The sequence below is a fragment of the Podarcis liolepis genome (genome assembly GCF_965112155.1).
Source record: "Podarcis liolepis genome assembly, chromosome: 9".
NCBI lineage: Eukaryota > Metazoa > Chordata > Lepidosauria > Squamata > Lacertidae > Podarcis > Podarcis liolepis.
The window spans coordinates 4168566-4195619 of NC_139564.1; the positions used below are offsets into that span (position 1 = coordinate 4168566).

Below are 27054 nucleotides of genomic sequence, written 5' to 3' on the forward strand. Positions count from 1 at the left end.
CCTAGCAAGGGAAAAAACAACTCCAGTTAGAATTGTAAATTTGAAGGGTCGGAATGGGATCCCCCAAAGGTCATCTAGCCCAACCCGCTGTTATGCACCATTGTCCTACATGGTTCAGAAGGAAGCTCTAGGTTAAACGGGACATGTAAGGCGCGTTTAGCATTGATGGGGATAAGCTGTGGTTCAGCCAGGTGTTCCTGAAGTACTACAAGTCCCATCATGCTTGACCACGCTGCTGGTTGCTGATGGGAAATGGAGTCCCTATCTGCAGGGCACCATAGGATTGCACAGAGGATTGCCTGGAGTCTGGCTAGGGAATGCCTCCCTCTCTCTATGGTAACGCCCCGAGGAAGGGCTCCGGCTCACGGGAGCCGCTCTTTCCATAGAGCTCACAGGACATGAACCATAAATCTAATAACAGAGTTTCACATCGATAATAGAACTTCCGGGACACCCTAGATCACTTTCTGGGAGTGGAATGATGACTGCCCATAGAAATCTATGTTGTTGTTGTTTAGTTGTTTAGTCGTGTCCAACTCTTCGTGACCCCCTGGACCAGAGCACGCCAGGCACTCCTGTCTTCCACTGCCTCCCGCACTTTGGTCAAACTCATGCTGGTAGCTTCGAGAACACTGTTCCACCATCTCGTCCTCTGTCGTCCCCTTCTCCTTGTGCCCTCCATCTTTCCCAACATCAGGGTCTTTTCCAGGGAGTCTTCTCTTCTCATGAGGTGGCCAAAGTATTGGAGTCTCAGCTTCAGGATCTGTCCTTCCAGTGAGCTCTCAGGGCTGATTTCCTTCAGAATGGAGAGGTTTGATCTTCTTGCAGTCCATGGGACTCTCAAGAGTCTCCTCCAGCGCCAGAATTCAAAAGCATCAATTCTTCAGCAATCAGCCTTCTTTATTGTCCAGCTCTCACTTCCATACATCACTGCTGGGAAAACCATGGCTTTAACTGTACGAACCTTTGTTGGCAAGGTGATGTCTCTGCTTTTTAAGATGCTGTCTAGGTTTGTCATTGCTTTTCTCCCAAGAAGCAGGTGTCTTTTAATTTCGTGGCTGCTCTCACCACCTGCATTTCCATCTCTATAACAATCTATACAGAAATGCAAAACTTTAGCATAGCTGCGATTGAGTTTCCCTGCCGAAAAGAAAAAGGAGACGCAAAGAGAGGATTTTCCTGCCTGTCTTCTTTCTTGTAAACATTTGATTTTAAAACTTTATTTAAACATCTTTAATTAAGCAAACGAGAACATTTAATTACGGGAAGGAGTCTGCACGCCTGTCAATGGTGCACAAGCTTTCTGCATGAGCTCAGGGGTGAATTTTGACTGGGCAGCAGATTTGATGGTCCTTTGCTGCAAATGAGGGATGCTTTGCAAAGGAGATTTTTTTCTTTTTTTGCTTTCCTGCAAACTCAAACTAACCTCAGACCCACCTCCAACCTGCAATGTAAATAACAGTGGACTACACTGCAGGGCTCTCGTTCCTTCTCTCCCACCCCAGCCCGCAACAGAGGCTAGTAAGGGACTTGCACCCACATCTACAAGGCAATTTTTTTTAAAAAAGGCTTATTTTTTTTAATGATAAAGGCCTGCGTTCCAAAGAACGGGAATCCCTGCCTTTTCTCTGCCACGCACCTTAAAACCCCGTTTCCCCATCTGTTCCCACGAGCGGTTTTCACCGAATAAACAAATCCCTCCATATAAACTCGGAAGTCTTCTAATCTTCACGCAAGAGAGCGTCTTTATTTTCGTACCTCTACGAAGCCTTCACCAACAGCCTTTCCCACCCCATTAAAACCCCGCCCGTTGGCCCCACCGCGCAGGCGCGGAGGGGAAGCTTCTGGACGGGCGCGGTGCATTGTGGGGAGGGACCGTTAGCAACAGGGCTGCCGCCAAGATGATGGTGAGTGAATGAATCGACGCTTGTCGGTGGGGGAGCCGCGCTTATCCGCCGCCATCCGCCGCCAGGACGGGCCCGCTCCCCTCACTGGCGGTTCCCCGGCCCTCAGGAAAGCCTGGCCTGCGAGGACGGGGCGGTATTGGCGGGGCCCGGGGCAGCTGAGCGGCCGGAGCTGCCCGGGGGCGAGCCTGCCAGGCCGCGGCTTCCTCGTCGCTTGTGAGGCCAGGCCGGGCTTTCTCTCGCGGCGAGGGTCCGCGGGAAGCCTCTGGGACTACCAGTCCCATCAGGCCGTTCGGGAGCCGGCTCCTCTGAAGCGGAGGCCGTTGTCCGCGCGGGGCGTTCTGGGAGTTGTAGTCCCGCGTATCGCATGGCGCTGTCCCGCTTTGCCGGCCCTTAGGAGTTTCTTTGTATGAACCAGGGCGGATTGAGGTTGGATGAGGCCCTCAGCTCCTGAAGGTAATGGGGCCCTTTCTATGTCCAGCTGTCCTTTGTCAGCAACAAACTGTCGCTGTTTTTTGTGTTGAGTGTATTCTATACAGTAATAATAATTTTATTATTTACACCCTGCTCATCTGACTGGGTTTCCCCAGCCATATTTCCCCAACAATATTTACAAATGGTTTCTAGCCAGGCCTGGCTAGTGCCCTCCAGGTGTTTTTTTACCAGAACTCCCCCATCATGGGAGTTGGAGTTCCAAAGATCTGGAAGGCACCACGTTGGCAAAGGCTCATTTAAACAGTCCCAGCCACTGGGCATAATGATAATAATAATAATAATTTATGATTTATACCACGCCAATTTGGCTGAGTTTCCCCACCCACTCTGGGCAGCTTCCAACAGAACACTAAACTACAATAACCTATTAAACATTAAAAGCTTCCCTAAACAGGGCTGCTTTCAGATGTCTTCTAAAAGTCTGGTAGTTGTTGTTCTCTTTGACATCTGGTGGGAGGGCGTTCCACAGGGCAGGTGCCACCACCGAGAAGGCCCTCTGCCTGGATCCTTGTAATCTCACTTCTCGTAATGAGGGAACCGCCAGAAGGCCCTCAGAGCTGGACCTCAGTGTCCAGGCAGAATGATGGAGGTGGAGACGCTCCTTCAGGTCTACTGGACCGAGGCCGTTTAGGGCTTTAAAGGTCAACACCAACACTTTGAGTTGTGCTCAGAAATGTACTGGGAGCCAATGTAGGTCTTTCAAGACCGGTGTTATGTGGTCTCAGCAGCCACTCCCAGTCACCAGTCTAGGTGCCGCATTCTGGATTAGTTGCAGTTTCCGGGTCACCTTCAAAGGTAGCCCCACGTAGAGCGCATTGCAGTAGTCCAAGCGAGAGATAACTAGAGCATGCACTAATCTTGCGAGGCAGTCCGCAAGGAGGGAGTGTCTCACCTGCGTACCAGATGGAGCTGGTAAACAGCTGTCCTGGACACACAATTAACCTGCACCTCCATGGTCAGCTGAGTCCAAAATGACTCCCAGGCTGTGCGCCTGGTCCTTCAGGGACACAGTTACCCCATTCAGGACCAGGGAGTCCTCCACACTTTTTTAAAAAATAAATATTTTATTAAGTTTTCACAATAAAAAAGCATACAAAAACAAAGAAAATACAACATCACAAAAAACAGTACAATACAAAAATACAAACATTGAACACATCAAAAGAAAAAGAAAAAAGAGATAAAAACACATATAGTAACAAAAAACAAAAATTCCCTCTTTCTTAGTTTCTCATCTTCAATTGACTTATTTTCCCGACTTCCTCACGTCTCCTGTTCTTATATCCCTTTTTAGAAATTGATTCAGCAAATTCACATCCTATTAATTTATCTGTTGTTAATCCAATCTTACATTTTACTTTGTTGCTAAAGCCCCTGCAACTCATTTCAGTGTCCTTAACATTCAAAAATTTTACAATATTTCTGCAAATAAATTTTAAATTTCTTCCAATCTTCCTCCACCGACTCCTCTCCCTGGTCTTGGATTCTGCCAGTCATTTCCGCCATCTCCATATAGTCTATTAGTTGCATCTACCAATCTTCCAAGGTGGGTAGATCTTGTGTCCAGGGAGTCCTCCACACTTGCCCGCCCCCTGTCCCCCAAGAACAGTACTCCTGCCTTGTCAGGATTCAACCTCATTCTGTTAGCCGCCATATATGGTAATCTAAGGACCTGATGGGTGTCTAAAGCTATTTTCACATAACAAAATATGTATATTATCAAAGTAATTGTTGAACTGAAACACAATTTTTATATTTTGGAAATGTACATCCATTTTTTTCCTTTAAATTTTTGGGGCCCCCCAAGAGAGTGGGGCCCTAAGCTATAGCTTATTTAGCTCATACGTAAATCCGGCACTGGTATGAGTGGGCAGGTGCCGGCTTGGTGGCCCTCGCTGCCTCCTGTGGGAGGGAGTTCCATAGCTGAACTCAGCACTGCATGAATAACAACATTTCAAGGGGTTGGGCTAGATGACCAGCGTGGTCCCTTCCAGTGTTAGAAACAGATATGAAAGCTAGGAGCTAAATGGCACCTTAGACCTAGGTTACGGGTACAACAACTGAATGTCTAGGCGCACTTTTTGAATAACAAGAATGCAAAGCTGAAAATGAATGAACTGCAGCTAAAATATTATACTTTAGTCCTTTCCTTGCCCACCTCCTTGATAATTCTTCAGAGGCTCTCTTTTCCAGTCTTCTGAGAGTAGCTGCAAGTGAGGAGGCAGAAAATGGTCCTCCTTTCCTTCCACTCTGCAGTTTTAATCTGAAATCATGCGCCCAGAGCTCAGAAACTGCTTCTGCTAATGAAATTCCCTGTCGCAAAATGCGCCGAGAATAGTGGGAGTTTTGAACACTGGTCCCTTCCAACTCTGCAGTTCTGTGAGTCTGTGAATCCTCCCAGTGGGGTTCTCACAGGTATCTGGTCAGCCGCTGTGAGAAGAGAATTGGCCTGATCCAACAGAGCTCTTTTTACATTAGGGGACTGGAGGTTCCCCCACACTGGCTTGGTTAGCTTAAGCTGTATGGCAGAGACAATGTCCTCTTCTGCTTCTGTTATGGGCAGAAAGGGCCCTGCTTTCCTTCGTCGCAGCTGCCCCATAAATCTTGCATGCTGGGCGGTGCCTTCTCTGCAGTCCTTTACCGTGGCTTGCTCCCAGGTTCATGCACATAGGATTGCAGGGCCAGGTCATCAAAAGAGAATGGTGGTGATTATATTTGTATTGCCTTTTTCCCAGACCAGAATTCAAGAACTTAAATCTGTAAGCTGCCTTGCAAGACTTACCTGTAACATAGAAAACATAATCATTAAAAAGTAGGTAAATACTAATAGAATTTTAAAAGCGTATAAAAAGAATTGAGTAAAATATAAATAACAACAACAACAACAGGACACTGTGTCCAACCCAAACTGATCATTTGCTTCTGTCTCTGAGGTGGTGCAGAGTGCACCTGAGCCGTTAAAAAGTGCCTATGAATGTTATGTCGCATCATGCCAGCTTGGCCAGCGACTTGTGTTGGGCTTGTAGGTGGTAGTTCTTGGCGCCTTGTGGATCCCAACAAATGCATTCCTGAAGCATTTAAGGGTGGAATCTGCTCTCCAATTCAGCTGTTTCCTGCTTTAGTGTTTCTGCATCTGTGTATAGGAAGCCTGGCTAACAATGCTGATTTTTCTAGTGAAAATATTGTGTTGTGCTGTTCGACGCTGCCTTTTCTATGACAAAAAACCTTTTGTCACTGTCCTGGAGGGTCTTTTGTCTGACCCTTTTGTTTTACTTGCAGCCCACGCCTGTTATCTTGCTGAAGGAAGGCACAGACACTTCCCAGGGGGTCCCTCAGCTTGTGAGTAACATCAATGCCTGCCAAGTCATCGCAGAGGCCGTCCGGACCACTCTCGGCCCTCGGGGCATGGACAAGCTCATTGTTGATGACAGAGGTGAGCCTGCTGCCATCTGTGAACCTGAGTTGCTCTGCCTCTGGTGTCTCTGTATGGCAACCTTTCTCTAGTTACTCTCTAGCCATCTCAATCAGTCAGTGGCACAGGTCTTTGGGGAGGTTTTGTCCTACAAAGAAATGGCAGGTGACATTGAAGGGAGGGGGATGAGCAACTGTCCATGCATCGCTGTCCATTTTGAAGAGAGAAGACCCCCCCCCCCATGCCATTGTTCACCTGAGACTGGAATACTGGACAAGGATAGCTATGTGAAAGAGTAACCCTTCATATCAAGGTGTTTTGGAAATTTCCTATACAGTGGTACCTCGGGTTACAGACGCTTCAGGTTACAGACTCTGCTAACCCAGAAATAGTACCTCGGGTTAAGAACTTTGCTTCAGGATGAGAACAGAAATCGTGCTCTGGCGGCGTGGCGGCCCCATTAGCGAAAGTGGTACCTCAGGTTAAGAACAGTTTCAGGTTAAGAACAGACCTCCGGAACAAATTAAGTTCTTAACCCAAGGTACCACTGTACATCTTTGCTACCTAACTTTTTTGGTAATGTGAAGACCCTAAATATATTAATTTCCTTGAATCCAGAGTGTGGCATGGTCATCTTCACGGGTGCAGTGGCACCCTTGAGGTCTTACCTGGCTCCCACAATGCCTCTGACCCTGTCCTGATCATGAAAGGGCAAGGTGACTTTATTTCTGGAACCTCTTTAGTTGCCACTTACTGCAGAATTTTTAGTAAGTCCAAATGTACTAGTGTGTGTAGTCCCAGGGCCTCCTCCATCTATGGGAGGCAAAGACCTATGCTACCTACCTGAGTGCCTGGTTGGAATGGAAGTATTTGTGGTGGTTCTCCTTCAGCAGTGGGATCACACCACCCCTTCATGGTTTGGTAGGGAATGAGTTGCCACATCCTTCTGGGCAGCTTGTCATCTGATTTGGTATGACACTCTGTCAAGGCATAAGCTGGTAAAGTCTGTTTGAAGCTCAATGTAAAGCCATGGAGATTTGCCACTTTCTGAGCTCCAGAGAAGGGCAAGGGCTTGCACTTAAACATCTAGGGGCGTCAGTTTGTTAGCAGGCCCAGTATGGGAATGGAAGCTATGTGGTGGCTTCTCCCCTTCCTCCCACCTTGTTCTGGGTCTTGGAATTGCATGGAGTGCCTCTGAAGCTCACTGTGCTGTCACAGGAAAGCCTCTCTGCCCTCTTTGGGGGACTGGATGGGTTGGATGTTAGCACAATACTTGGATGGCTTCCATGCCAAAATGTGTGGGCTTATGGGAGGAGACTACCGAAGAGGGAGGGCAGTTGCCTCTAGGAAACCCACAGGAAGGTTCTGACGCTATCTGGCAGAACACGGCTGATAACAAAGTGTTGGACTAGGTGGGGCTCTCCTTGGTCTGATCCTGTAGGGCTCATCTTTCTCTTCCTAACTTCAGAGTCCTGATTAAGCTGCTCAGATGTTACAGGTGCATCTGGTGGGGATGCTTAGAACAACCCTCTGCAGTGCAGGAATCAACTTTGTTCCTGAACTTTGTCTCTGTCAATCTTTGCAGGCAAAGCAACCATTTCTAATGATGGCGCCACCATCCTGAAGCTTCTTGATGTGATACACCCTGCTGCAAAGACACTTGTGGACATCGCCAAGTCACAGGATGCGGAGGTGGGTGTGGGAGGTTTGAGAGTTTTCAGTGGTAGGTAGATGTTGGTACTCCTGCTCGTGCCTGTGTCTTCTGAGCTTTACAACATCTGTAGCTGGGATCCAACGTCTCTTTCTCTGTCACAGTGGCAAGCTGCCATTGATTTTTCCAGCGCCCCATCTTGTGGTAATCCATAGATCCGCTCCTTTGAAGGGTGATGGGGGAGTTTTGTGCCAGATGTTGGATTTGAGATGGCAGGGCGAGGTGGATAGAATGGGGTACAATTTACTCCATGCAAAGTTGGGGCACTTGCCGCTGCTTTGTGAACTTCCCTTCGCAGAGATTTCTGGTTTTCAGGCACACGTCATTTTTCCTTCTCTTTTCCTGCAGGTTGGTGATGGCACCACTTCCGTTACACTTCTAGCTGCTGAATTCCTAAAGCAAATCAAGCCCTATGTGGAAGAAGGGCTGCATCCCCAGATCATCATCCGTGCCTTCCGCACTGCAACCCAGCTGGTAAGGGAATCTGCTGCACCCAGCCTTCCTTTGTGGAAGCTCTTTTGCACCTGGGGAGTGAGGGAACAAGAAACAATATTTACAAATGGGTTCTAGTCAGGCCTGGCTAGTGCCCTCCAGGTGTTTTTTTACCAGACCTCCCCCTGTGACTTTTGGTTATTAGCCGTGACCCCCGCTAATTGATTTACGAACCTCGATTAGCGATATATGGCTGCCCGGTCCGGCGCGCTTCCCTCAGCTGCGCCACTCAGTCACGGCTCAGCAGAGTTTCACACAGCGGTGTAGAACTGTCACCAGCTTGATTCAGCTTCCAGACAAACACACAGAGTCCAGCTTGTCTATTTACAGCATTTATTCCAACATTTCTCAGGAATTTCCAGGACTATTTGCAGCCATGCCAGACCTGCGTCTTTTCCCCACGGAACACAGAGTGGGACTGGCTAACTCCTCCCAAACTCCTCCCAGCTTCGAAAGCTGACGTCAGAATGGTGTGGCATCATGGGAAGAACTTAACTCGTTAAGTTCCAACTCCAACACCCTCCCTTGCCGCACCTTCTGACAAGACCCTTTTGAGTTCAACACCTTCCCCTTTGCCTTGTGCTCCTTCCCAGCATCTTTCCCAGGCACCTGTTGAACCCCTTCAACATTCCCAGAATCACACTGTGCGAACCAGGCCCACGCACTTTTTGCTTGGTACCTTTCCGGCGGAATGCCCTTTGTTGAGCGACTAGACCTTCTGGGCACAAACTCAGATGTTACCTCTGACTCACTGCCACCAGGACCTGTGTCCTCAGCCTCACGGGATTCCTCCTCTGACTTAAAACGTTTTCGAACCCTCTCCATTACACTCACCGGAGAACTGGGCTCGCTTTTGGGTGTTCTCTTAACCTGTGGAGAAATTTCAGATACCTCCTCCTGTTCCTGACCTTGGTCAGTTACCTGATCGTCATCATCAGACTCAGTTCCTTCTTCCTCCCCCTCAGAATCTTCCTGTTCTGAATCAGAAAGACATTCTGAAAGAACATCACGCTTGGAAGCAGGTTTTGACTTTTCATCCTGCTCATAGAACTCAGCGTGCTTGCTGATCAGTAACTTACTCTGATCACCTGATGGAAATGCAAACCTCCATGCACTCGCTGTTGGCTCATACCCACAGAAGATCATTTTCCGGAACTTGGATCCATCTGGCCCCTGCAACGCAGCAGGTACTGACACAGACGCATGTGACCCGAACATACGCAAAAAATGAATCTGGGGTTTCCTGCCATGCAACAGCCCAAACGGTGTGTCCCCTACCATGGAATTGTAGGTGCGATTCCAGGTGAAGCTCACATACTTGATTGCCTCCAGCCAAAAACTTGGAGGCAACCCAGAATCTTTCAGCAACACCTGTGCAGTTTTAACCAGAGCCTGACACTTGAGCTCTGCCTCCCCCCTTTGATTGGGTGAAGTCACTGTGTGACGTATCCCTTTCTTGCGAAAGTACTTCTGCAAAGCAGAACCTGTAAACTCAGCTCCCCTGTCACTTGTGACAGCTTGTACTTTGGTGGAAAACTTTACTTCCACCTCCTCAATCCAACGTTTGATCAGCTGTGCTGCATCACCCTTGGATTTGAGACCGTGTGTCCAGGAATTCTGTGTAAAATTATCCTGTATCGAGAGCAGAAACCTTGACCCTCCCAGACTTGGTTCTTTTACAGGACCCCACAAATCTACGTGAATTTGTTCAAAAGGCCTAGTGGTTGTCCTCTCAACTTTTGGATAACTGCATCCTTTTACCTTTGCCAGCTTGCAAGTTTCACAACTTACAGCATGTCCACATTCTAAAATCTTACACCCCTTAGAAACCTCCGGCAGCACCTGTAGTTCTTCTACTGAACTATGTGCCGTCCTAGCATGCCAAATATGGACACATTCATCATGATTGGGAATTGTAGCACGCAGTGCTTGTGCTTTCTTAACCTTCCCATCACCCTCCAGAGACGTTTTAAGAATGAAGAGATCATTCTGCCCCTTTTTAACCTTGGCAAGCATCCTCCCTCCTTTGGAGATTGTGCACACATCACCCTGAAAACAAACCGTAAATCCCATTTTCAGTAGATAAGGCACAGATAAAAGACAGTGGTTCATCCCAGGAACGGTACAACACTCCAGCGTTTCCTGTAAAATACGAAAATGCAGATTTACAACGTTAGTCAAATTTCCTTTCTGTCCATTTGCAAACAGTATAGATTTCCCGGCAGGAATTGCCGTGCAGTTCCACCTCTCGACAGCAGGTGTCTCTGGAATCAAATTGCGATTAGCTGCAGAGTCAATAACAAAACGAAACTTGGAATTTTCCACACGGCCGTCTTCGAACAAAGCCATGCTCGCTGCTATCTGATACGTCTCCTCACGTTGTTTTCCACGTCCTCTTCTTGCGTTCCCAGGCTGATAACTCCCAGACTGGTTCCCATGGAAACCCGACTGATTCCCATGATAGGTGTCCTTGAAGCCTTCCTGTCCAGCTGCCCTCCCTTTCTGTGGGCAGTCTCTTTTCAAATGACTGTGAGATCCACACACGTAGCACCGACGAATGGCAAAAGCCTGAACAAAGCTCTCATCTTGCTTAGCCCCCCCCTTTTTCCCGGTGGAGCTACCTGCACCAGACTTGCTCTCCCTGATGCGCCTTTCCTGTTCGTCGGCCAAGCGTCCTGTGACGTACGCCAAAGTCAGATCCTGCGGACTCATAGACTCCAGAGTTAGACATAAATTGTCATAACTTTTGTCCAGAGAGCTTAGCAAAATATAAACCTTCAATTCATCTGTAAAATTCACCTGCAACAGCCGCAGTTCATTAAACACAGAGAGCATCTCTGTAACATGTTGTCTTATGTCCCCACCTGGACGCAGCTTCATTTCAAACAAACGCCTGGTGGTGTGGATTTTAGCACCAGCTGTGGTCCTGTGGTGCACTCTTTCAAGAGCAGCATAAGCTTCATGCGCAGTTTCCAAACCCTCCACATGGGGCAGCTCTGAACCCTCCAAACTGAGCACTATAGCTCCCAGGGCCTTCTGGTTTTTTCTCTGCGAAGCATGCACATCTGCAATTACTGCTGCTGCAGCTCCGGCGGCTGGTTGAGGCAGTGGAGGCCTTAAGACCGCGTCCCACAGACCCTTGGCTACCAGCCAGGCCTTCAGCTTTCTGCTCCATTCTCCCCAATTTTGGCCGTTTAACTTTTCGAAAGGTACGGAGAATGAATCATGGCCGTCCGCCATCTTCTTCCGTTCTCCCAAGGGGGCCCCAAGCTGTACTTACAATAACGTCAGCTCCTCTGGCTTCTCTCCCTGGAGAAACGATACCCTGCTGTTCTTAGCTCCTGGCTCCACAGCAAACCTCTGCGTTTTTCAGCTAGCTGCTTTCAAACTCCGAAGCTGCTCCTTTGCCTCCTGCTCGACACCGCAGACTTCAAACGCATTCCAGCAGTATCTTCCGTGACAGTTTTACAAGCGATGATTTAGGATCCATAACCTGTGACTTTTGGTTATTAGCCGTGACCCCCGCTAATTGATTTACGAACCTCGATTAGCGATATATGGCTGCCCGGTCCGGCGCGCTTCCCTCAGCTGCGCCACTCAGTCACGGCTCAGCAGAGTTTCACACAGCGGTGTAGAACTGTCACCAGCTTGATTCAGCTTCCAGACAAACACACAGAGTCCAGCTTGTCTATTTACAGCATTTATTCCAACATTTCTCAGGAATTTCCAGGACTATTTGCAGCCATGCCAGACCTGCGTCTTTTCCCCACGGAACACAGAGTGGGACTGGCTAACTCCTCCCAAACTCCTCCCAGCTTCGAAAGCTGACGTCAGAATGGTGTGGCATCATGGGAAGAACTTAACTCGTTAAGTTCCAACACCCCCATCATGGGAGTTGGAGTTCCAAACATCTGGAGGGCACCACGTTGGCAAAGGCTCATTCAAACAGTCCCAGCCACTGGGCATTATGCACCTCTGAGCCGAGTGTAGTAATAATAATAATAATAATAATAATCAGTTTACAGTTATACCCAAATTAAAATAACCACCACCCCAACTAGACATTTTTTAAAAAAATATTTTTATTAACCAAATTTAACAAATCAGTTTATAAATCAAATATAACCTATTATATTTCCCCCTCCCTCTCCCACCCTCCAGAGACTTCCCTCAGCTCCCCTCTCTAATTTGTTCATACATATTATTCTCGCCGTAAATCATCCATAGGCAAACTCCGGCCCTCCAGGTGTTTGGGACTACAATTCCCATCATCCCTGACCACTGGTCCTGTTGGCTATGGATGATGGGAATTGTAGTCCCAAACATCTGGAGGACCGGAGTTTGCCTATGCCTGCCGTAAATGGTGCAGACTTCAGGCTGCGTAATCGCAGATGGCGGCTGAATCATCGCTGCACTGGCGCAGGAGTTTGGCAGGGGTTGAGAGCAAAGTCTTAATTCTGGTTCTTGCTTTGTTTTGGCAGGCAGTGAATAAGATCAGGAAGATTGCCGTTACGATCAAGAAGACCGACCAAGAGTAAGTTTCCTCCATGCCTCAATTGGAAAGGTTAAATCCACAACCTCCCTTCATTGCTGGCTCAGTTGGGTGCATGTTTTTATTGACGCTCTGCACAAATGTGTGCACCTACGTGTGTGCAAGTGGTTCGTAAATGGATTGGGTGCATGCAGTTCCCCTCTGCGGTTGGGGCATTGGCAGCATGTTTCCTGCTCACTAAATTTAAGTACCATGGATTCAGCAGTAAGCTCTGGATGGATATATTGCAAAAAAAAAGCAGGAATGCAACAAAATGGAAAACCACATTGCATTTCTGTGCACATGTATCCCTATCATGTAGCAATAGGTAACTGGAAGCCTGGGTGCAAAATCTGCCCTCCCCCAAAGTCTTCCAGTATAGCTCCTTATTCCCCTCCAATACAGTTTCAGGTTGAGAAAGGGCAGTTTACCCTTCACCCATCTCCGTGCAAACATCAGCAGAGGCCCTGCCAGAATCCTCCCTTGTCTCTGTGTGAGATGTTCAGTCCAAGGCTCATGCCAAGTCACAGACATGACAGGAGGCAGTTGCCATCAGAAAAGGAAACATTGGGAGCTTACATGCGGGATGGAGGGAGGAATGGGCTTAAGCAACCCATTTCCTGTGTTTTGTCTTATATGGGGCTTAGCTATGGGTAGAGCCAGTATAGACCCATCGCCACCTTGCTTAGTTTAGGATACGATCGGCAGCCAGGCTCTCCGTTGATAATGTTGTCCTTTGGAAAGTCTTTTCAAAAGTTTTGCTGCCTAATCTTTGGAAATGAATGTTTGGATAGCCCTATTTGGGCTCTCTTTTTTTACATGCATTCTTAATCCCAACATGATTGATGGATGCAACTCCTGGGCAGGTGGAGGGCTGTGCAGTTGTTGTTTTTTATGTATACAGGGGGGATATGTTACCTTTCCTAGAAAAAAGCAGGCTATGAAAAAATATTTGTGTAAGAAACAGCTGTTTGACAACTTCCCACCTTTTGCAAATTGCAGCAGCAAAAATTTAATGCACAGAACTTTAATGCTGGTTGGCATCAGCCCTTTTTGACTGTTATCCTCCATGCAGTTAGAAACATGCAGAGGCAGAGAGGTGCGACCCACTTGCAGGTGGGTTTGGGGAAGGTGTGACAAGGGGGATCTCTGTGCATGGAGGGGGCTCCGCCTGTGGTTTATCATTGCTGTTATCGATTATGTTTCTATACAGTGGTGCCCCGCAAGACGAATGCCTCGCAAGACGGAAAACTCGCTAGACGAAAGAGTTTTCCGTTTTGGAGGTCCTTTGCAAAATGAATCTCCTGTGGGCTTGCTTCGCAAGACGAAAATGTCTTGTGAGTTCCTGCGGTTCCCCCCCCCCCCTTTTTTCTAAGCCGCTAAGCTGCTTATCAGCTGATCCAATAAGCTGATAAGCCGCTAATAGCGTTAATCCTCTAATCCGTCAATGGGCTTGCTTCGCAAGACAAAAAAAACGCTAGACGAAGAGAACGGATTCTTTTCGTCTTGCGAGGCACCACTGTACTACGCTTCAGCTGAGGACCACAAGGCAGTTTGCAATATAAAAATGCAATAATATGTACCATAGTAGCAAACGAAAATCATACCACCCCCACCGCAGTTTAAAAGGTCATAGGTGTTTTAATTAGTCAAAGGCCCGGGAGTTTAGAATCCCGATTGCACAGAGTTGTTAATCAAATGGAGGCCTCTGCATAGGGCAAGCCTCCCCTCTTCACTCCTCCCCTCCAGTGCCCAGTCAGGAGACACAGCTGATGGGTTGGGTTAGGCTGCTGGCTCGTTTCTATCCCCCCCCCCCGCCCCCCATGATTAATGATTGCGTGGAGGACATTGCCTGAGCTGATAGATTCCAGCTAAGAAGATACATGTTTTGGTGATGCAATTAAATCTTCAGGCAAATGCCAGTTAATCTTTAAATGAAGGAACTGTAATTAACAAGACTTCCATATAATTGACTTCTTTTTTTAAAAAAGAAGTGTTCTTCTGTGACGGGCATGCTGTCTTTCCCAGGCGTTCAAAAACCATGCCTGATGGAAATGTTACTTTCCGTAGGCATTTTATGATGTTCATAGTAGTTCACGAGAAGTAGCAATAAGCAGGAAAGTTGTTCTTCTGCGTGTGCCCCCTCACTACAGCCAGTGGCTGACCTAATGTGCAAAAACAGAAAGCCATCCATTTTCAAAGCAGTCGTGAGAATCACTTAACTAATTGCAGTGTTTCTTTTTTGTAGCCTAATGAGCTCATTTTAGACTTGTGCTGTGTGTGTTGCTTCTTTAGCCTCGGGGCTGCCTATTGCTACAGAGCACTTTGAGAGCAGGCAAGAAATGGCTCCATCTTTTCCTTCTCTGCAGGGAGCTGCGGAGCTTGCTGGAGAAGTGTGCAAGCACAGCCTTGAGCTCGAAGCTGATTTCCCACCAGAAGGAGTTCTTTGCTAAGATGGTGGTGGATGCCGTCATGATGCTGGACGAGTTGCTGCAGATCAAAATGATTGGGATCAAGAAGGTGCAGGGAGGAGCCCTGGAGGTAAAGCCCTTGGCCTCCTAAAGTTCCCTTCGGCTCAGAGGAGTCTAGGCTGGAATTCCTTTCCAAGTCTAAAAAGGGTGGAGAACATAAGATGAGGCTGCTGGATCAGGCCGGGGGCCTGTCTTGTTCTTGCCCTGGCCAACCAGGTGTCTGTGGGAAACCCTGCAATCTGACCTTCCAAGACCGCTGTTCAGGTAGCGAGCGAACTGGGAGCTGTTGGCAAAGTTCGAGCAACTGATGGAGAAAGGGAATGATAGTAGATCATGGGAGTGCGAGAAGGAAAACGAAAGGATAAAATCACTTTGGGTGATGTAGTGGGTTTGAGTTACTCGTGCGTAAACTGTCCCCGTTAGGGAGCTTAATTGCCTGGGTTAAACCGTCCTGACTGCACAGCCCATCTCAGCGTGGCTGCCTCAGTCGCTAGCAGAATCTGTCTGTGGGCGTTTCTTAAACCTTTTCCAGCATAAAAGCTGTTTGACTCCCAGTCATCTCCACCTCTCACTGCGTGGGAGTCTTCTGTGCAGGGAGGGCGTGGGTAGTGGAGGACCAGTGCTCTCCTCACTGATGTCCAGGGAAGAATCCCGGAGCTCTTCCCCCGCTCCCCCCATTTGCCCTCCTGGATCCCTGGTGTTAACGCCGATTTCCTTCCCCCTCTACCAAGCTGCGTCTCCCCCTGGTGCTGGTACCTTCTCCTGCAGAATCGGGGAGCCTCTCCTTCTCCTTTCACTCTGATGTCAGTTCCCTGACAGGTGATGTCCAGCCTTAGTCAAAGATGATGATGGCGATGATTATACCACCCTTCATCTGTAGATCTCAGGGTGGTTCACAACAAAGAAATACAAGATTAAAAACAAAATACGTAATAAAAACAAGAACAGTAACTCCCCCCACTTCTTTAACAGGCCCATCACTACACACCATGTGGCTTTCAAGAATTATTTCAATCTTTTCCTCCCTCTAAGAAGTCAGGCTGCTGCACTTAAAAAATAGTCGTAATCACAGAATTTATATACCGCTTGATTGTAAAAAGCTTAAAAGTTGTTTACAAAAGATACAACTAAAATCAAGAAAAAATTCCAACCCTACTTTAAAACATATGAAAGTTAAGATAGGGTAATAGATTAATATTATCTCCGCTTTCTAAGCATCTGGGTAGTTTTGTCTAAACAAGAATGTTTTTTTGCAGGCACCAGAAAGAGGACAGTGAAGGCCTTGCTTGCTTCATAGAGCACACCCTTTGAAATTAATGGACAAGTCCATTGACTTTGCAGGGTCTATGGTACAATTTAGTTGGATGCACTAAGGCTGCATTCCTGTACGCATGTAATTGAAAGTGAGCCCCACTGAACTCAGTGGGGCTTCCTCTTGAGTAAATAAGAGCAAGACCTAAGTAGGAACCAACGGAAGGTTGCCTGCCATCCGAGAGTGGGCGTGAGGAGTGAAATGACCTTTCCTTTCCTGCAGGATTCCCAACTGGTGGCAGGAGTTGCCTTCAAGAAGACCTTCTCTTACGCCGGCTTTGAGATGCAGCCCAAGAAGTATGAGTCCCCCAGGATTGCTCTGCTCAACATTGAGCTGGAGCTGAAGGCAGAGAAGGACAATGCTGAAGTCAGAGTCCACACTGTGCAGGTAAAGGCTCAGAACCGCTTGGGGAGAGAAGCTGTGGAAATGTAACGTCTTGCCAAAAGAGCCGTGTGCCTTGCGGGGTAATCTTTGACTTCCATGCGGCATTTGGCCAAGTTGATAGTTGGAACCTCATTACCTAACCCAGAGCTTTCCAAGCTTTGTCACGATATGTTAATGTGTTGGCTGCAGTGTGTAGGTTTGCTGCACGAACGCTCCCTGCACGCTTTCGGGGCTGGTTTAATCTGCGGTTTGCTAGTAAAACTCTGTCACGAATGATGCGTGTATAAAAAGTGTGTCACCAACATGAAAAGTTTGGAAAGTTCTTCTATAAGGAGCACCTCGGTTCAAGGGACTGTGAGCACAGCAGAGGACTGCAGAATGGTTGCAGCCACCTTGGACAAAGGAAGCTGCCTTGTAGTGAATCAGACCATTGGCCCATCTAGTTCAGTACTGGCTACACTGACCGGCAGCTGCTCTCCAGGGTTTCAGGCAGGGTTCTCTCCCGGCCCCACCTGCAGATGCCAGGGATTGAACCTGGAGCATTCTGCATGCAAAGCAGACACTCTACCACTGAGTTTTGGCCCTTCCCATCCTTTCTCTTCTGCCCTCACCCTGTCCCCATAGGGTGGCAGCTGCCCAACAAGGCAGCTTCTTGGGTGGGCAAGAGCAATGGAGAAGGTTGCTGGTGTAATAGATAGATAAGATAGATAGATATACCTTTTATTGGCATCACATACAACATCCAAAACAGATCAAAACAGAATTACCACTTCCCCAGTGGCACAAAACATTTGCTAAAAGAAAGGAGGCAGAGCAGTCTATCGTCACATCTCTTGGTCTCCAGGAAGATCAGACGTCTGCAGTGTATTATGACGACAAAAAACCAAATAGAGATATTTCGCCACTAACTTGGTAAGCTCCTGATCATTCCCCGGTAATAGAAAATGTATGACCCCTGACTCTGGTTTCCATTTGGGGATACAGAGTTGATCTAGAAATTGCTGGTGGAGATCAGCATATAGTTTACAATTGAGAACCATATGTGTGAGGGTTTCCACCAGGTGGTCTTCACATGGGTGCTGATGTGGGCACCCACCTTCCAGCAGCTAACTGGTGCCACCTCTGTGACAGGGAAGATCTAAAACCAATGGTTGGGGAACGCTTCTAAATGTGCACACCTTGGATGAACATTGGTGCCCCTGATCCTGTTTCCATGTCTAGATTTACTGTATTGGCAGAGTTGTCATTCTCATAACGCCCTTTGCAGTAGACAACTATCATATTTTTCGCCCTATAGGGTGCACCGGCCCATAGGGCGCACCTAGGTTTTTTGGGGGGTGGGGGGAATACAGAAAAAAAATATTTTCCCCCCAGGCACGGGGCTGGGGCGGGGGAAGCTCGGGGTTCCCACGACCCCAGCCCCCAGAATAGGCTACTGTCCGCAAGCCTTGGGAGCCCGGCGGGAAGTCGCACCAGGCTCCCAAGGCTTGCGGAGAGCTTCCTGAAGCCTGGAGAGCGAGAGGGGTCGGTGCACACCGACCCCTCTCGCTCTCCAGGCTTCAGCGAAAGCCTGCATTCGCCCCATAGGACGCACACACATTTCCCCTCCATTTTTGGAGGGGAAAAAGTGCGTCCTATAGAGCAAAAAATACGGTACATTGGCACCGTACCCCACCCTTGTTTTTATTTTATTTTAAGCCAAACAGATCCCCCCCTTGGCTAAAGAAACAGCAGCGATAGCTTCTTGCCTAAATCTCCCTCTGCAGGATTACCAGGCCATCGTGGACGCCGAGTGGAACATCTTGTACGACAAGCTTGATAAGCTCCACAAGTCAGGGGCCAAAGTCATCCTCTCCAAGCTTCCAATTGGCGACGTGGCTACCCAGTACTTTGCTGACCGGGACATGTTCTGTGCCGGCCGAGTCCCTGAAGAAGATCTCAAGAGGACCATGATGGTGAGGTTTCCCCTGTTTGCCTTCCCAGGTTGTTGGCCAGGTGCTTGGGGCTGCCCTGCCTATGCAACCAGCCTGAGCAGTTGCCTTGGGCGGCAGCCCTGTTAGAGGAACTGGTGAAGCAGCACAGGAGAGAGAAAGGTAGGCCTGGACCCCTTGCAGGTCGCTAGTTGCTGAGCTCAGTTCTTGGACATTGAGCGCAGCTGCAGGGAGCAGCAAAACGCCTGTACAGTGGTATCTCTGGTTGCGAACGGGATCCGTTCCGGAGGCCCGTTTGCAACCTGAACAGAACGCGACCCGCTTCTGCGCATGCACGTGAGGTCATTTTGGGCGTCTGCATATGTGCGAGCGGCGAAACCCGGAAGTAACCCGTTCCATTACTTCCGGGTCGCCATAGGACGCAACCGGAAAACGCTCAACCTGAAGCAAACGTAACATGAGGTATGATTGTATGCGATTCTTTGTTACCGTGGAACGGAATGTCTTCCACTGCCCGTTTTTTGTGCTTGAAATTGTGAGGGGTGTGGGTGTGGGTGTGCGCCTCCCAACATTTCTGTTCCTTTATTGCAATTTGCAGTGGCTGCTCTTGCTATCCCCTGCCATTTGTTTAGGGTTTATTGCCTTGATTAATCCTAGGGCATTGAGGGATGCTGTTTTTATATAAAGCTTGGGACCAGTTTACTTGCGGGGTCACCTTAACCGGCTATATGTTCACTCGACCGCTTCAATCTGCAGAACTGGCGCTCTCACAGGTGCCTCACAATACTTGCTCTGCATTTATAAGAAGTAGATCTTTTAGTGTGGCATCACCAACACCTTGGAACTCCCTGTTTAATTCTGATAAAGAATTTTGCAACACTGCCCTGTTAAAGGGGTAAAGAGTGCTTTGCTATTACCATATTGGCCCGAATATAAGCCACACTCCCCCCCCCCCCCAAATTCTGACCGTAAAAATTTAAAGTGCGGCTTAAACTTGCGACCTTACAAAAATTGGCTTTTACGATATCGCTGCTGAAACATACATATGGTAAAACGGAACATTTGCCATTTACAGGCGTGAGTGTCTGCAGAATTTTAAGGGAGTGGCTTATATTTGGGTATTGTCTCCCCCCAATTTTAAAGGTGCAGCTTATTTGCGGGTGTGGCTTGTATTCGGGCCAATATGGTATTTATTGAATTTATATCCTGACCTTCCAAAGCACCCCAGGCCATTGATGTGGAATGAATAAGTCAATGCAATAGGCAGACTAATAGGCACTATTGTTTCGTAGTGATACTTATATATGAAAATGACATTCTCATAATGGGGGTGGAGGGAGCAGAGCAGCAAACCTAGTCAGCAGAGCTCGGTTTTCGCTTGTTTGATGCTAGATCAGTACCCTCTAAAATGGTACTCTTTCCCCATGCCCTGTAGGCCTGCGGTGGATCCATTCAGACCAGTGTAAACTCCCTGACCGATGAGGTCCTTGGGCGTTGCGACCTCTTCGAGGAGACTCAGATTGGAGGCGACAGGTAAAGGCAGCCTGGCCAGGATGGCGGAGGCACGGGACAAGCTTTGGAGTTGCCTTGCTTGCTTTTAATTCACACACATTTGGGGGGTTTCTTGAGGTGGCTGGACGTAAATATGGGTCTGAGTCTGCCCTTTCCTCAGAGGGCATCTCAGCTAAGGCGTGGCGCGGCTGTGATCCCCATGGACACTAAGACACGCTTCCCCCTTTCTCTGGCAGGTACAACTTCTTCACAGGCTGCCCGAAGGCCAAGACCTGCACGATAATCCTGCGTGGAGGGGCGGAGCAGTTCATGGAGGAGACGGAGCGTTCTCTCCACGATGCCATCATGATTGTTAGGAGAGCAATCAAGGTGCGGGTTGAGCAGCTAGGCTGACTTGGGATTCCGTAGCCTCCTGGATGTCTTGATCAGCCATAGATCATGGCCCAGCCAGAGGGGCTCCTGTAATCTGGGAGTGTCTCCCCTCTGCCTTCCCAGTTCAGATGTGCCACAGCTTAAGGTGCAGGACCACCTGCCTGTCAATCATCTGACATCATAGTGATGCGGGTGGGGGAGGCGGGAGATAGCCAAATCCAGCAGAGAGCAGGATTGCACTTCCTGCATGTCAGCTGATGCACTGGGAGTTAAGTTCACTGTGTGAGCAGCTGATCAAGCCACAGCGCTACCTTTTGGACCTCACCTGGAACACCGTCTAGTTCTTGATGCCACAGTTGTAAGGGTATCGATAAGCTGGAATGTATGTAGAGGAGAAGATGATAAAGGAGCTGGGTACAGTGGACTCTTGGGTTGCAAACGTGATCCGTGCGGGATGTACGTTCGCAACCTGCAGCGGTGCGTCTGCACACGTGTGGGTTGCGATTTGGTGCTCCTGCGCATGCACAAAGCGTGATTTAGTGTTTCTGCGCATGCGCGACCCCCAAAACCCGGAAGTAACCTGTTCCGGTACTTCCAGGTTTCAACGGGTCTGTAACCCGAAAAAACACAACCTGAAGCGTCTGTAACCCAAGGTATGACTGTATGTTTAGCCTGGAATAGAAGAGACCAAGAGGAGATATGATAGCCATCTTCAAATCTCTAAAAGGCTGTCCCATGGAAGATGGAGCAAACTTGTTTTCTGCTGCTCCGGAGGGTTGGACCTGAACCAATGGATTTGAGACGCAAGAAAGGAGATTCTGACTAAACCTTTCTGACTGCAATTACTGTTGGACTCTGGAATGGTCTCCCTTAGAAAGTGGTGGATTCTATTTCCTTAGAGGGTTTTCGGCAGAGGATCAATGGCCATCTGTCCTGGGTGCTTGAGCTGAGATTTCCACATTGCAGGGGGTTGGACTAGATGACCCTTGGCTCCCTTCCAACTCTACAATTCTCTGATTCCTTGGCTGTTCCAGAAAGCCTCTTCCAAAATTCTGCCGCTTTCACTTAACCCATGTGTGGCATGTGGAGCCTTTGAATAGCTTGTCTTTGTGGTAGAAGGTTTTTTTGGGGGAGGGGAACTGGGGGTGCGTAGATTTCTGGGCTTTGTATTGCCATGAGGATTGGGGTTGTAAATGGGGCAGGAGAAGGCAGGCGAGCTGCAGGGAAGCTGTTGTGTGACATGCATAGAAATCCACACACACACATAGCTCCTCTCATCTCTGAGCTTTGGCAAACAGCTCTTCTCACGCATCCCTACCTCAAGAGCTGGAAACACGTATCCTTGGAAACAGGACTCCGAAGGATCCTACGTGGGGGGAGCACAGAGCCCTTTGCTGGGACCCAAAGGACCAGCTGTGGCATCAAAACGAGGCTCTCCACAGATGAAAGTCTGGCCACCTGGACCTTCTTGAGAGCCATCTGCTCCTCCCAGCAGCACCTCGGTCTGTTGTTTGCTGAAGCAAGCTGGGAATGGGGGAGACATGGCCAAGCGATCAAACAGCCAAAGAGCCCTTCAGTGAGAGTGGCTGGCTACTGGCGGCCCCCAAAGCAGCCTCTCTGTTCGTGTCCGCCACATGCCAGAGGATGCTGGAACTGCAGCCTGTTGGCCCCACGTCTCATCTAAGGAGAGCAGCAAAGCTGTCAGTCTGTTGCTGCGTCTTGGGCAGGCTTTATGAGTGACTTCAGCACTCCCCTAAAAACGTGAAATCCTGCAGGCACAGCGTGGGAGGGAACCTTGATTTCAGCTTTCTCCCGAAGACGCTGACTGCCGCGTAATGTGTGAATGGACTCTCCAGGGGTATTGTAAAGGGACTTCTGCTAACAGAGTTCCCTAAACTCTGGGTCAGGTGTGCTCTTCCCATGTTCGTTTTGATGCAGCCTAACGTCTGCAGTCCAGGGAGGTCCCAGAGCTCAAGACGTTCAGCGGGGATCCTGCATCCTTTGCTAAAATAATATACAGGGAGTCCTGGCTATACCACATATTTTTAGAACACGCTAGCAATAATCCATCTTTGTGGATTGCTAACCATGAATTTATCCCACTCTTCCTAGTCTCTGCTTAGAGGCCTTTCCATGCTGAATTAGCCTTACTGAATGTTATTTTGTTGTGTTTTTTGATTTGGTGTACGTGGTTTAGGGAATTTTTATTAAATGTACTAAGTACAGTAAATACTCCATGTCTGATTTTAAAGTATGCAAAATATGAGCTAGTTTTGCATATCATTCTCTACATGGATTTCAGATTTCTTTAGCTTTGCATTACACGCCAGCTGTGCCTCCCTCTCACTGCCAGCAGGCTGGTGGATAGCATTGGCTTGTGTGAACTCGACAGACGTGCCTTCGCTCCTTCCAAACAGTGTCAGCCAGATCCGTGCGAGGCAAACTGCCAGTGGCGTCTATGAGAACAGCATAAATTAGACCTGTTGCGATAACTGACTTTTTTTGAGAGAGAGAGAGAGGTGACCTTTCCCCGCCCAATTGTGTGCTTCCAGAATGACTCTGTCGTCGCTGGTGGTGGAGCTATAGAGATGGAGATCTCCAAGTACCTTCGAGACTATTCCAGGACCATTCCAGGCAAGCAGCAGCTGCTGATTGGCGCCTACGCCAAAGCCCTGGAGATCATTCCGCGGCAGCTCTGCGACAACGCCGGTTTCGATGCCACCAACATCCTCAACAAACTCCGAGCCAAGCACGCCCAGGTGAGCAACCTTAGCCAGGCTTGCAGGGGCCGTTCTGCAGCCTTTTCAGAGCAGCAGATTCCACTTCTATCACTTCCCAGCAGTGGGCAGGTTGGATACTGCTGCATCTTCATGGCAGGCTTCCTGGTGGTTCTGCTCAGGGTAGATAGGAACTACATGCTGCTTCTCTTCTCGTTGCATGCAAACACAAAAGTCAAGGTCCACAACGTTTTCCTTTTATTTACTTAATGAAATTTGCGTGCTGCTTCAACTCATCAGTGGGTTACAAAGAATGTGGAATATGTACCATATTTTTTGCACCATAACACTCACTTTTTTCCTCCTAGAAAGTAAGGGGAAATGTCTGCGTGTTATGGAGGGAATGCCTACGGGTGGCATGCCTACGGATTTTCCTCCTCTAAAAACTACGTGCGTGTTATGGTTGGGTGCGTGTTATAGAGCGAAAAATACGGTGTATAAATTTCTACGCCAGTTTCCTAAACATGGGTCTCAATTTGTTTTTGTACTACAATTCCCACCATCCCTGCTAGCTAGGGATGATGGGAGTTGTAGTCCAAGAGCAACTGGAGAGCCAAGTTTGGGAAACACTGGTGTAGAGCAACTTGAAATAAAACTTGATATGGACAAAGCAATAGCACAATATATGTTGTATAATATATAGGCAACTCCCCGTTTACGCGAGGGTTACTTTCTGAAGCACCACGTGTTTTAAGTGAAACCACGTATATTGGGAACACCCTTGAAAAAGCCTGCAAACACCACATTCTCCCTCCAAACCTTGCTCAGACTCCTAGCTCTCCACCAGCCACAAAGGTTGGCGCAAGGGCTCGTAGGATTATGAGGTGCTGTTTTTGCACCACTTTTGGTGTTTCCGTGCTCTTTTAGGGCTGGTTTGTCCCCTTTCCGTGCCCCTCCTATGTTCACGGTGATGCACGAATGCCCTGGGAAGGCGCATAAATGCCCGTACAGACATTACAGTTATGGTGCCATTGGGCTGGAGGGGGGAGCCAGGTTAGTGGGGGCAGAGTTAAGGGGCCGTCGCTTGACCTCACCGGGTGTGTTCTGTCTGCCCCTCAGGGTGGCAAGTGGTACGGCGTAGATGTGAACAACGAAGACATCGCCGACAACTTTGTGGCCTGCGTGTGGGAGCCGGCAGTCGTGCGCATCAACGCCCTGACAGCGGCCTCCGAGGCCGCCTGCCTTATCGTGTCTGTGGACGAGACCATCAAGAACCCCCGCTCCACGGTAGACGCCCCTCCTCCGGGCCGCGGCAGAGGGCGAGGCCGGCCCCATAACCACTGAGGGGCAGGTGTCGCCAGCAGCGCAAGACACGGGGAGCCCCTCTCTTAACAAGACCCGGTCCCAGGACCCCTTAGAAAAATGCTTTCCCCATTGGCAGTCCTCAAACAACCTTCACACTGGGGGGAAAGGGGGAGCGAGGCGCTCGCAGCGTTGCTGCTCTGCTCCCAGTGGGCCTCCTCCTTCAAACGGGAGAAAACTCTGGGAAATCCCAGACAGTGCGCCCTCTAACATTCAGGTCCAGCCAACCTTCGTGGTTCCAGACCTTTCTCCCTCCTGGGTTTCTCCATATCCTTCAACTTCTACTCTCAAGGGGCTCCCCTGGATCTCTGCATTGCTGGCACGGCGCTTGTCTGCTAAAGGAGCTAGGAATGTGTTGTATTTATTGGTGGTGTTTTTTTTCTACTGGGGGTTCAAACCCAGCCATGAACACAATAAACAATTAAAAAAACACACAGTTCATTGCCTGTCTTCTGTACCGCACTCCTTTGTCGTTTCTCGAACCTTCCTCGGGGGAAACTGCCGAAAGGTGGAGGTTTTGAAATGTAATTTGTGGCCCATGAGAGAAAGAGTACACACCTGGGCATTTGCCTGGTGTGACAGCTTGTTTAAAATCCTGTATATGGAACCAAGAACGCTTCTCTGTGGCCCATGAGCACTCCAGGTTCCTGAATCATCATTCACCTAAAAGTTAACAGTTAAAAGTGACAATGTTTTCTTCCACCCAGTAATCTTGCAGTTGCTAGGATGGTATTCTTCAACCACCTGGGTGAACATGAAGGCTTTTAAATCTCTCCTGAAAGTTTCTAATGATGGAGGAAGGTGCACCTCACTAGGCTTGGGCAATTTGTACTGCCAGGTATACAGCAGGCTCCTTTGAACTTAGGTAAAGGTAAAGGGACCCTTGACCATTAGGTCCAGTCGTGGCCAACACTGGGGTTGCGGCGCTCATCTTGCTTTATTGGCCGAGGGAGCCGGCATACAACCTCCGGGTCATGTGGCCAGCATGACTAAGCCGCTTCTGGTGAACCAGAGCAGCGCACGGAAACGCCGTTTACCTTCCCACCGGAGCGGTACCTATTTATCTACTTGCACTTTGACGTGCTTTCGAACTGCTAGGTTGGCAGGACCGAGCAACAGGATCCCCGTCACGGGGATTCGAACCGCCAACCTTCTGATTGGCAAGTCCTAGTCTCTGGTTTAACCCACAGTGCCACCCGTGTCCCTTCCTTTGAACTTAGGCAGGTGTCAATCTCATGATGATTGACAAGGGGTGGTTACACATGGCCTTGCTGGTGGTGGTGGTTCAGGAGAGGAACATAGTGTTCCACCTCTTAGGCCAGCACTGCTTATTCTCCTGTGTGGGGTTTCTTGCTAGTCTTTAAAAATTGTTTGCATCCTTCTGTCTCAAGAGACAATAGAGCATGCCTCGAGGGGTGAAGTCAAACAGCTGCATTAATAAATCTGGGAAGGTAGCCCATCTAGGAGAAGGAAAACTGGCTTGTGGAGAGATATCTCAAATATAAGTTGTGTAATTCCTGGATACATGCAAGGAGGGGATGGGTGATTAATAATGGTATCAGTTGAGCCAGCTCATAACATTGAGTATATTCACCTGTACATCTGCTGACACAAGTATGAATTCCTGCAGCGCTACTCTAAATTCTGCAGCCTGCAAAACACACAAATTTAGCAGATTTCCATACTTTGCATTACCTCTGCCATTTTTACTGCTTTTTAAAATTCTGGGTTTCTGTGATGCAAGAGGAGTGGGTAGGCACTGATCCCCCTCCTGCAGAAATCTTCAGACTGCTCTCCCAAACTCCCATTTCAAATCTCCCGTTAGCTGCCACGATCTTAGCGTTTTCCGAGCGCATCTTTCCAACTAGAATCATTTGCATTCAAGTAAATAAAACAAGCGGAGTTTCTCAGACAGCCCAGCCCCAGAGAATCTCTGCACGTTGTGCAGAATCACAACATAACACAGCTGTGTGTACATAGGAGCAGTTTGCATGCACATTGATTTGGGTTGCATAAAGGGGGCGTGTGTCATTTTCCAAACTTGCAATTGCTCCTCCGGATTTTTATTTTTGTCTGGCTGTGTAGGTGGAGCTGGCGAAAGAACAACTGGGATGTGAGCATGTTTGTAAGCGCAGCAGGAATGTGTCCCTAAAGAGGTGCGGTGAGGGACAAGAGAGCTATCCATGGCTATTTCCCATCATGGCTATGCTCTTGTCTCCAGAGCTGAAGGCAGCAGTGCTTCTGAATGCAGTCACTGGATCCACAGTTGGGGAGAGTTGCGCTCGCGCTCGGATCCTGCTTGTCAGTGTCCCACAGGCATCTGTTTGGCCACTGTGAGGACAGGCTGCTGCAGTAGATGGAACATGGGCCGGATCCTGCAGGCCTCTTCTTACCTTGTGGGTCAAAGAGTACCAATAAATTGTCACTGGAGTCACCACTCTGGGTGTC

General features: G+C 48.7%; 1 protein-coding gene across 2 annotated transcripts; it reads left to right on the plus strand.

The window, feature by feature from the left end:
- Positions 1-1681: 1681 nt before the first annotated feature.
- Positions 1682-25040, plus strand: CCT7 (chaperonin containing TCP1 subunit 7). 2 transcript variants are annotated; one of them, XM_083459413.1, is made up of 12 exons: positions 1682-1907; positions 5679-5832; positions 7397-7503; positions 7871-7996; positions 12496-12548; positions 14915-15086; positions 16551-16715; positions 18479-18667; positions 20079-20176; positions 20392-20524; positions 23080-23286; positions 24364-25040. In XM_083459413.1, exons 1-12 carry the CDS (start codon positions 1902-1904, stop codon positions 24586-24588), a joined length of 1635 nt encoding a protein of 544 aa, XP_083315539.1. In that variant the 5' UTR covers positions 1682-1901; the 3' UTR covers positions 24589-25040. The 2 variants fall into 2 exon arrangements, with proteins under 2 accessions (XP_083315539.1, XP_083315540.1); XM_083459414.1 differs by having other exon boundaries at positions 1862-1907; positions 14915-15400; positions 15847-16715.
- Positions 25041-27054: the final 2014 nt, after the last annotated feature.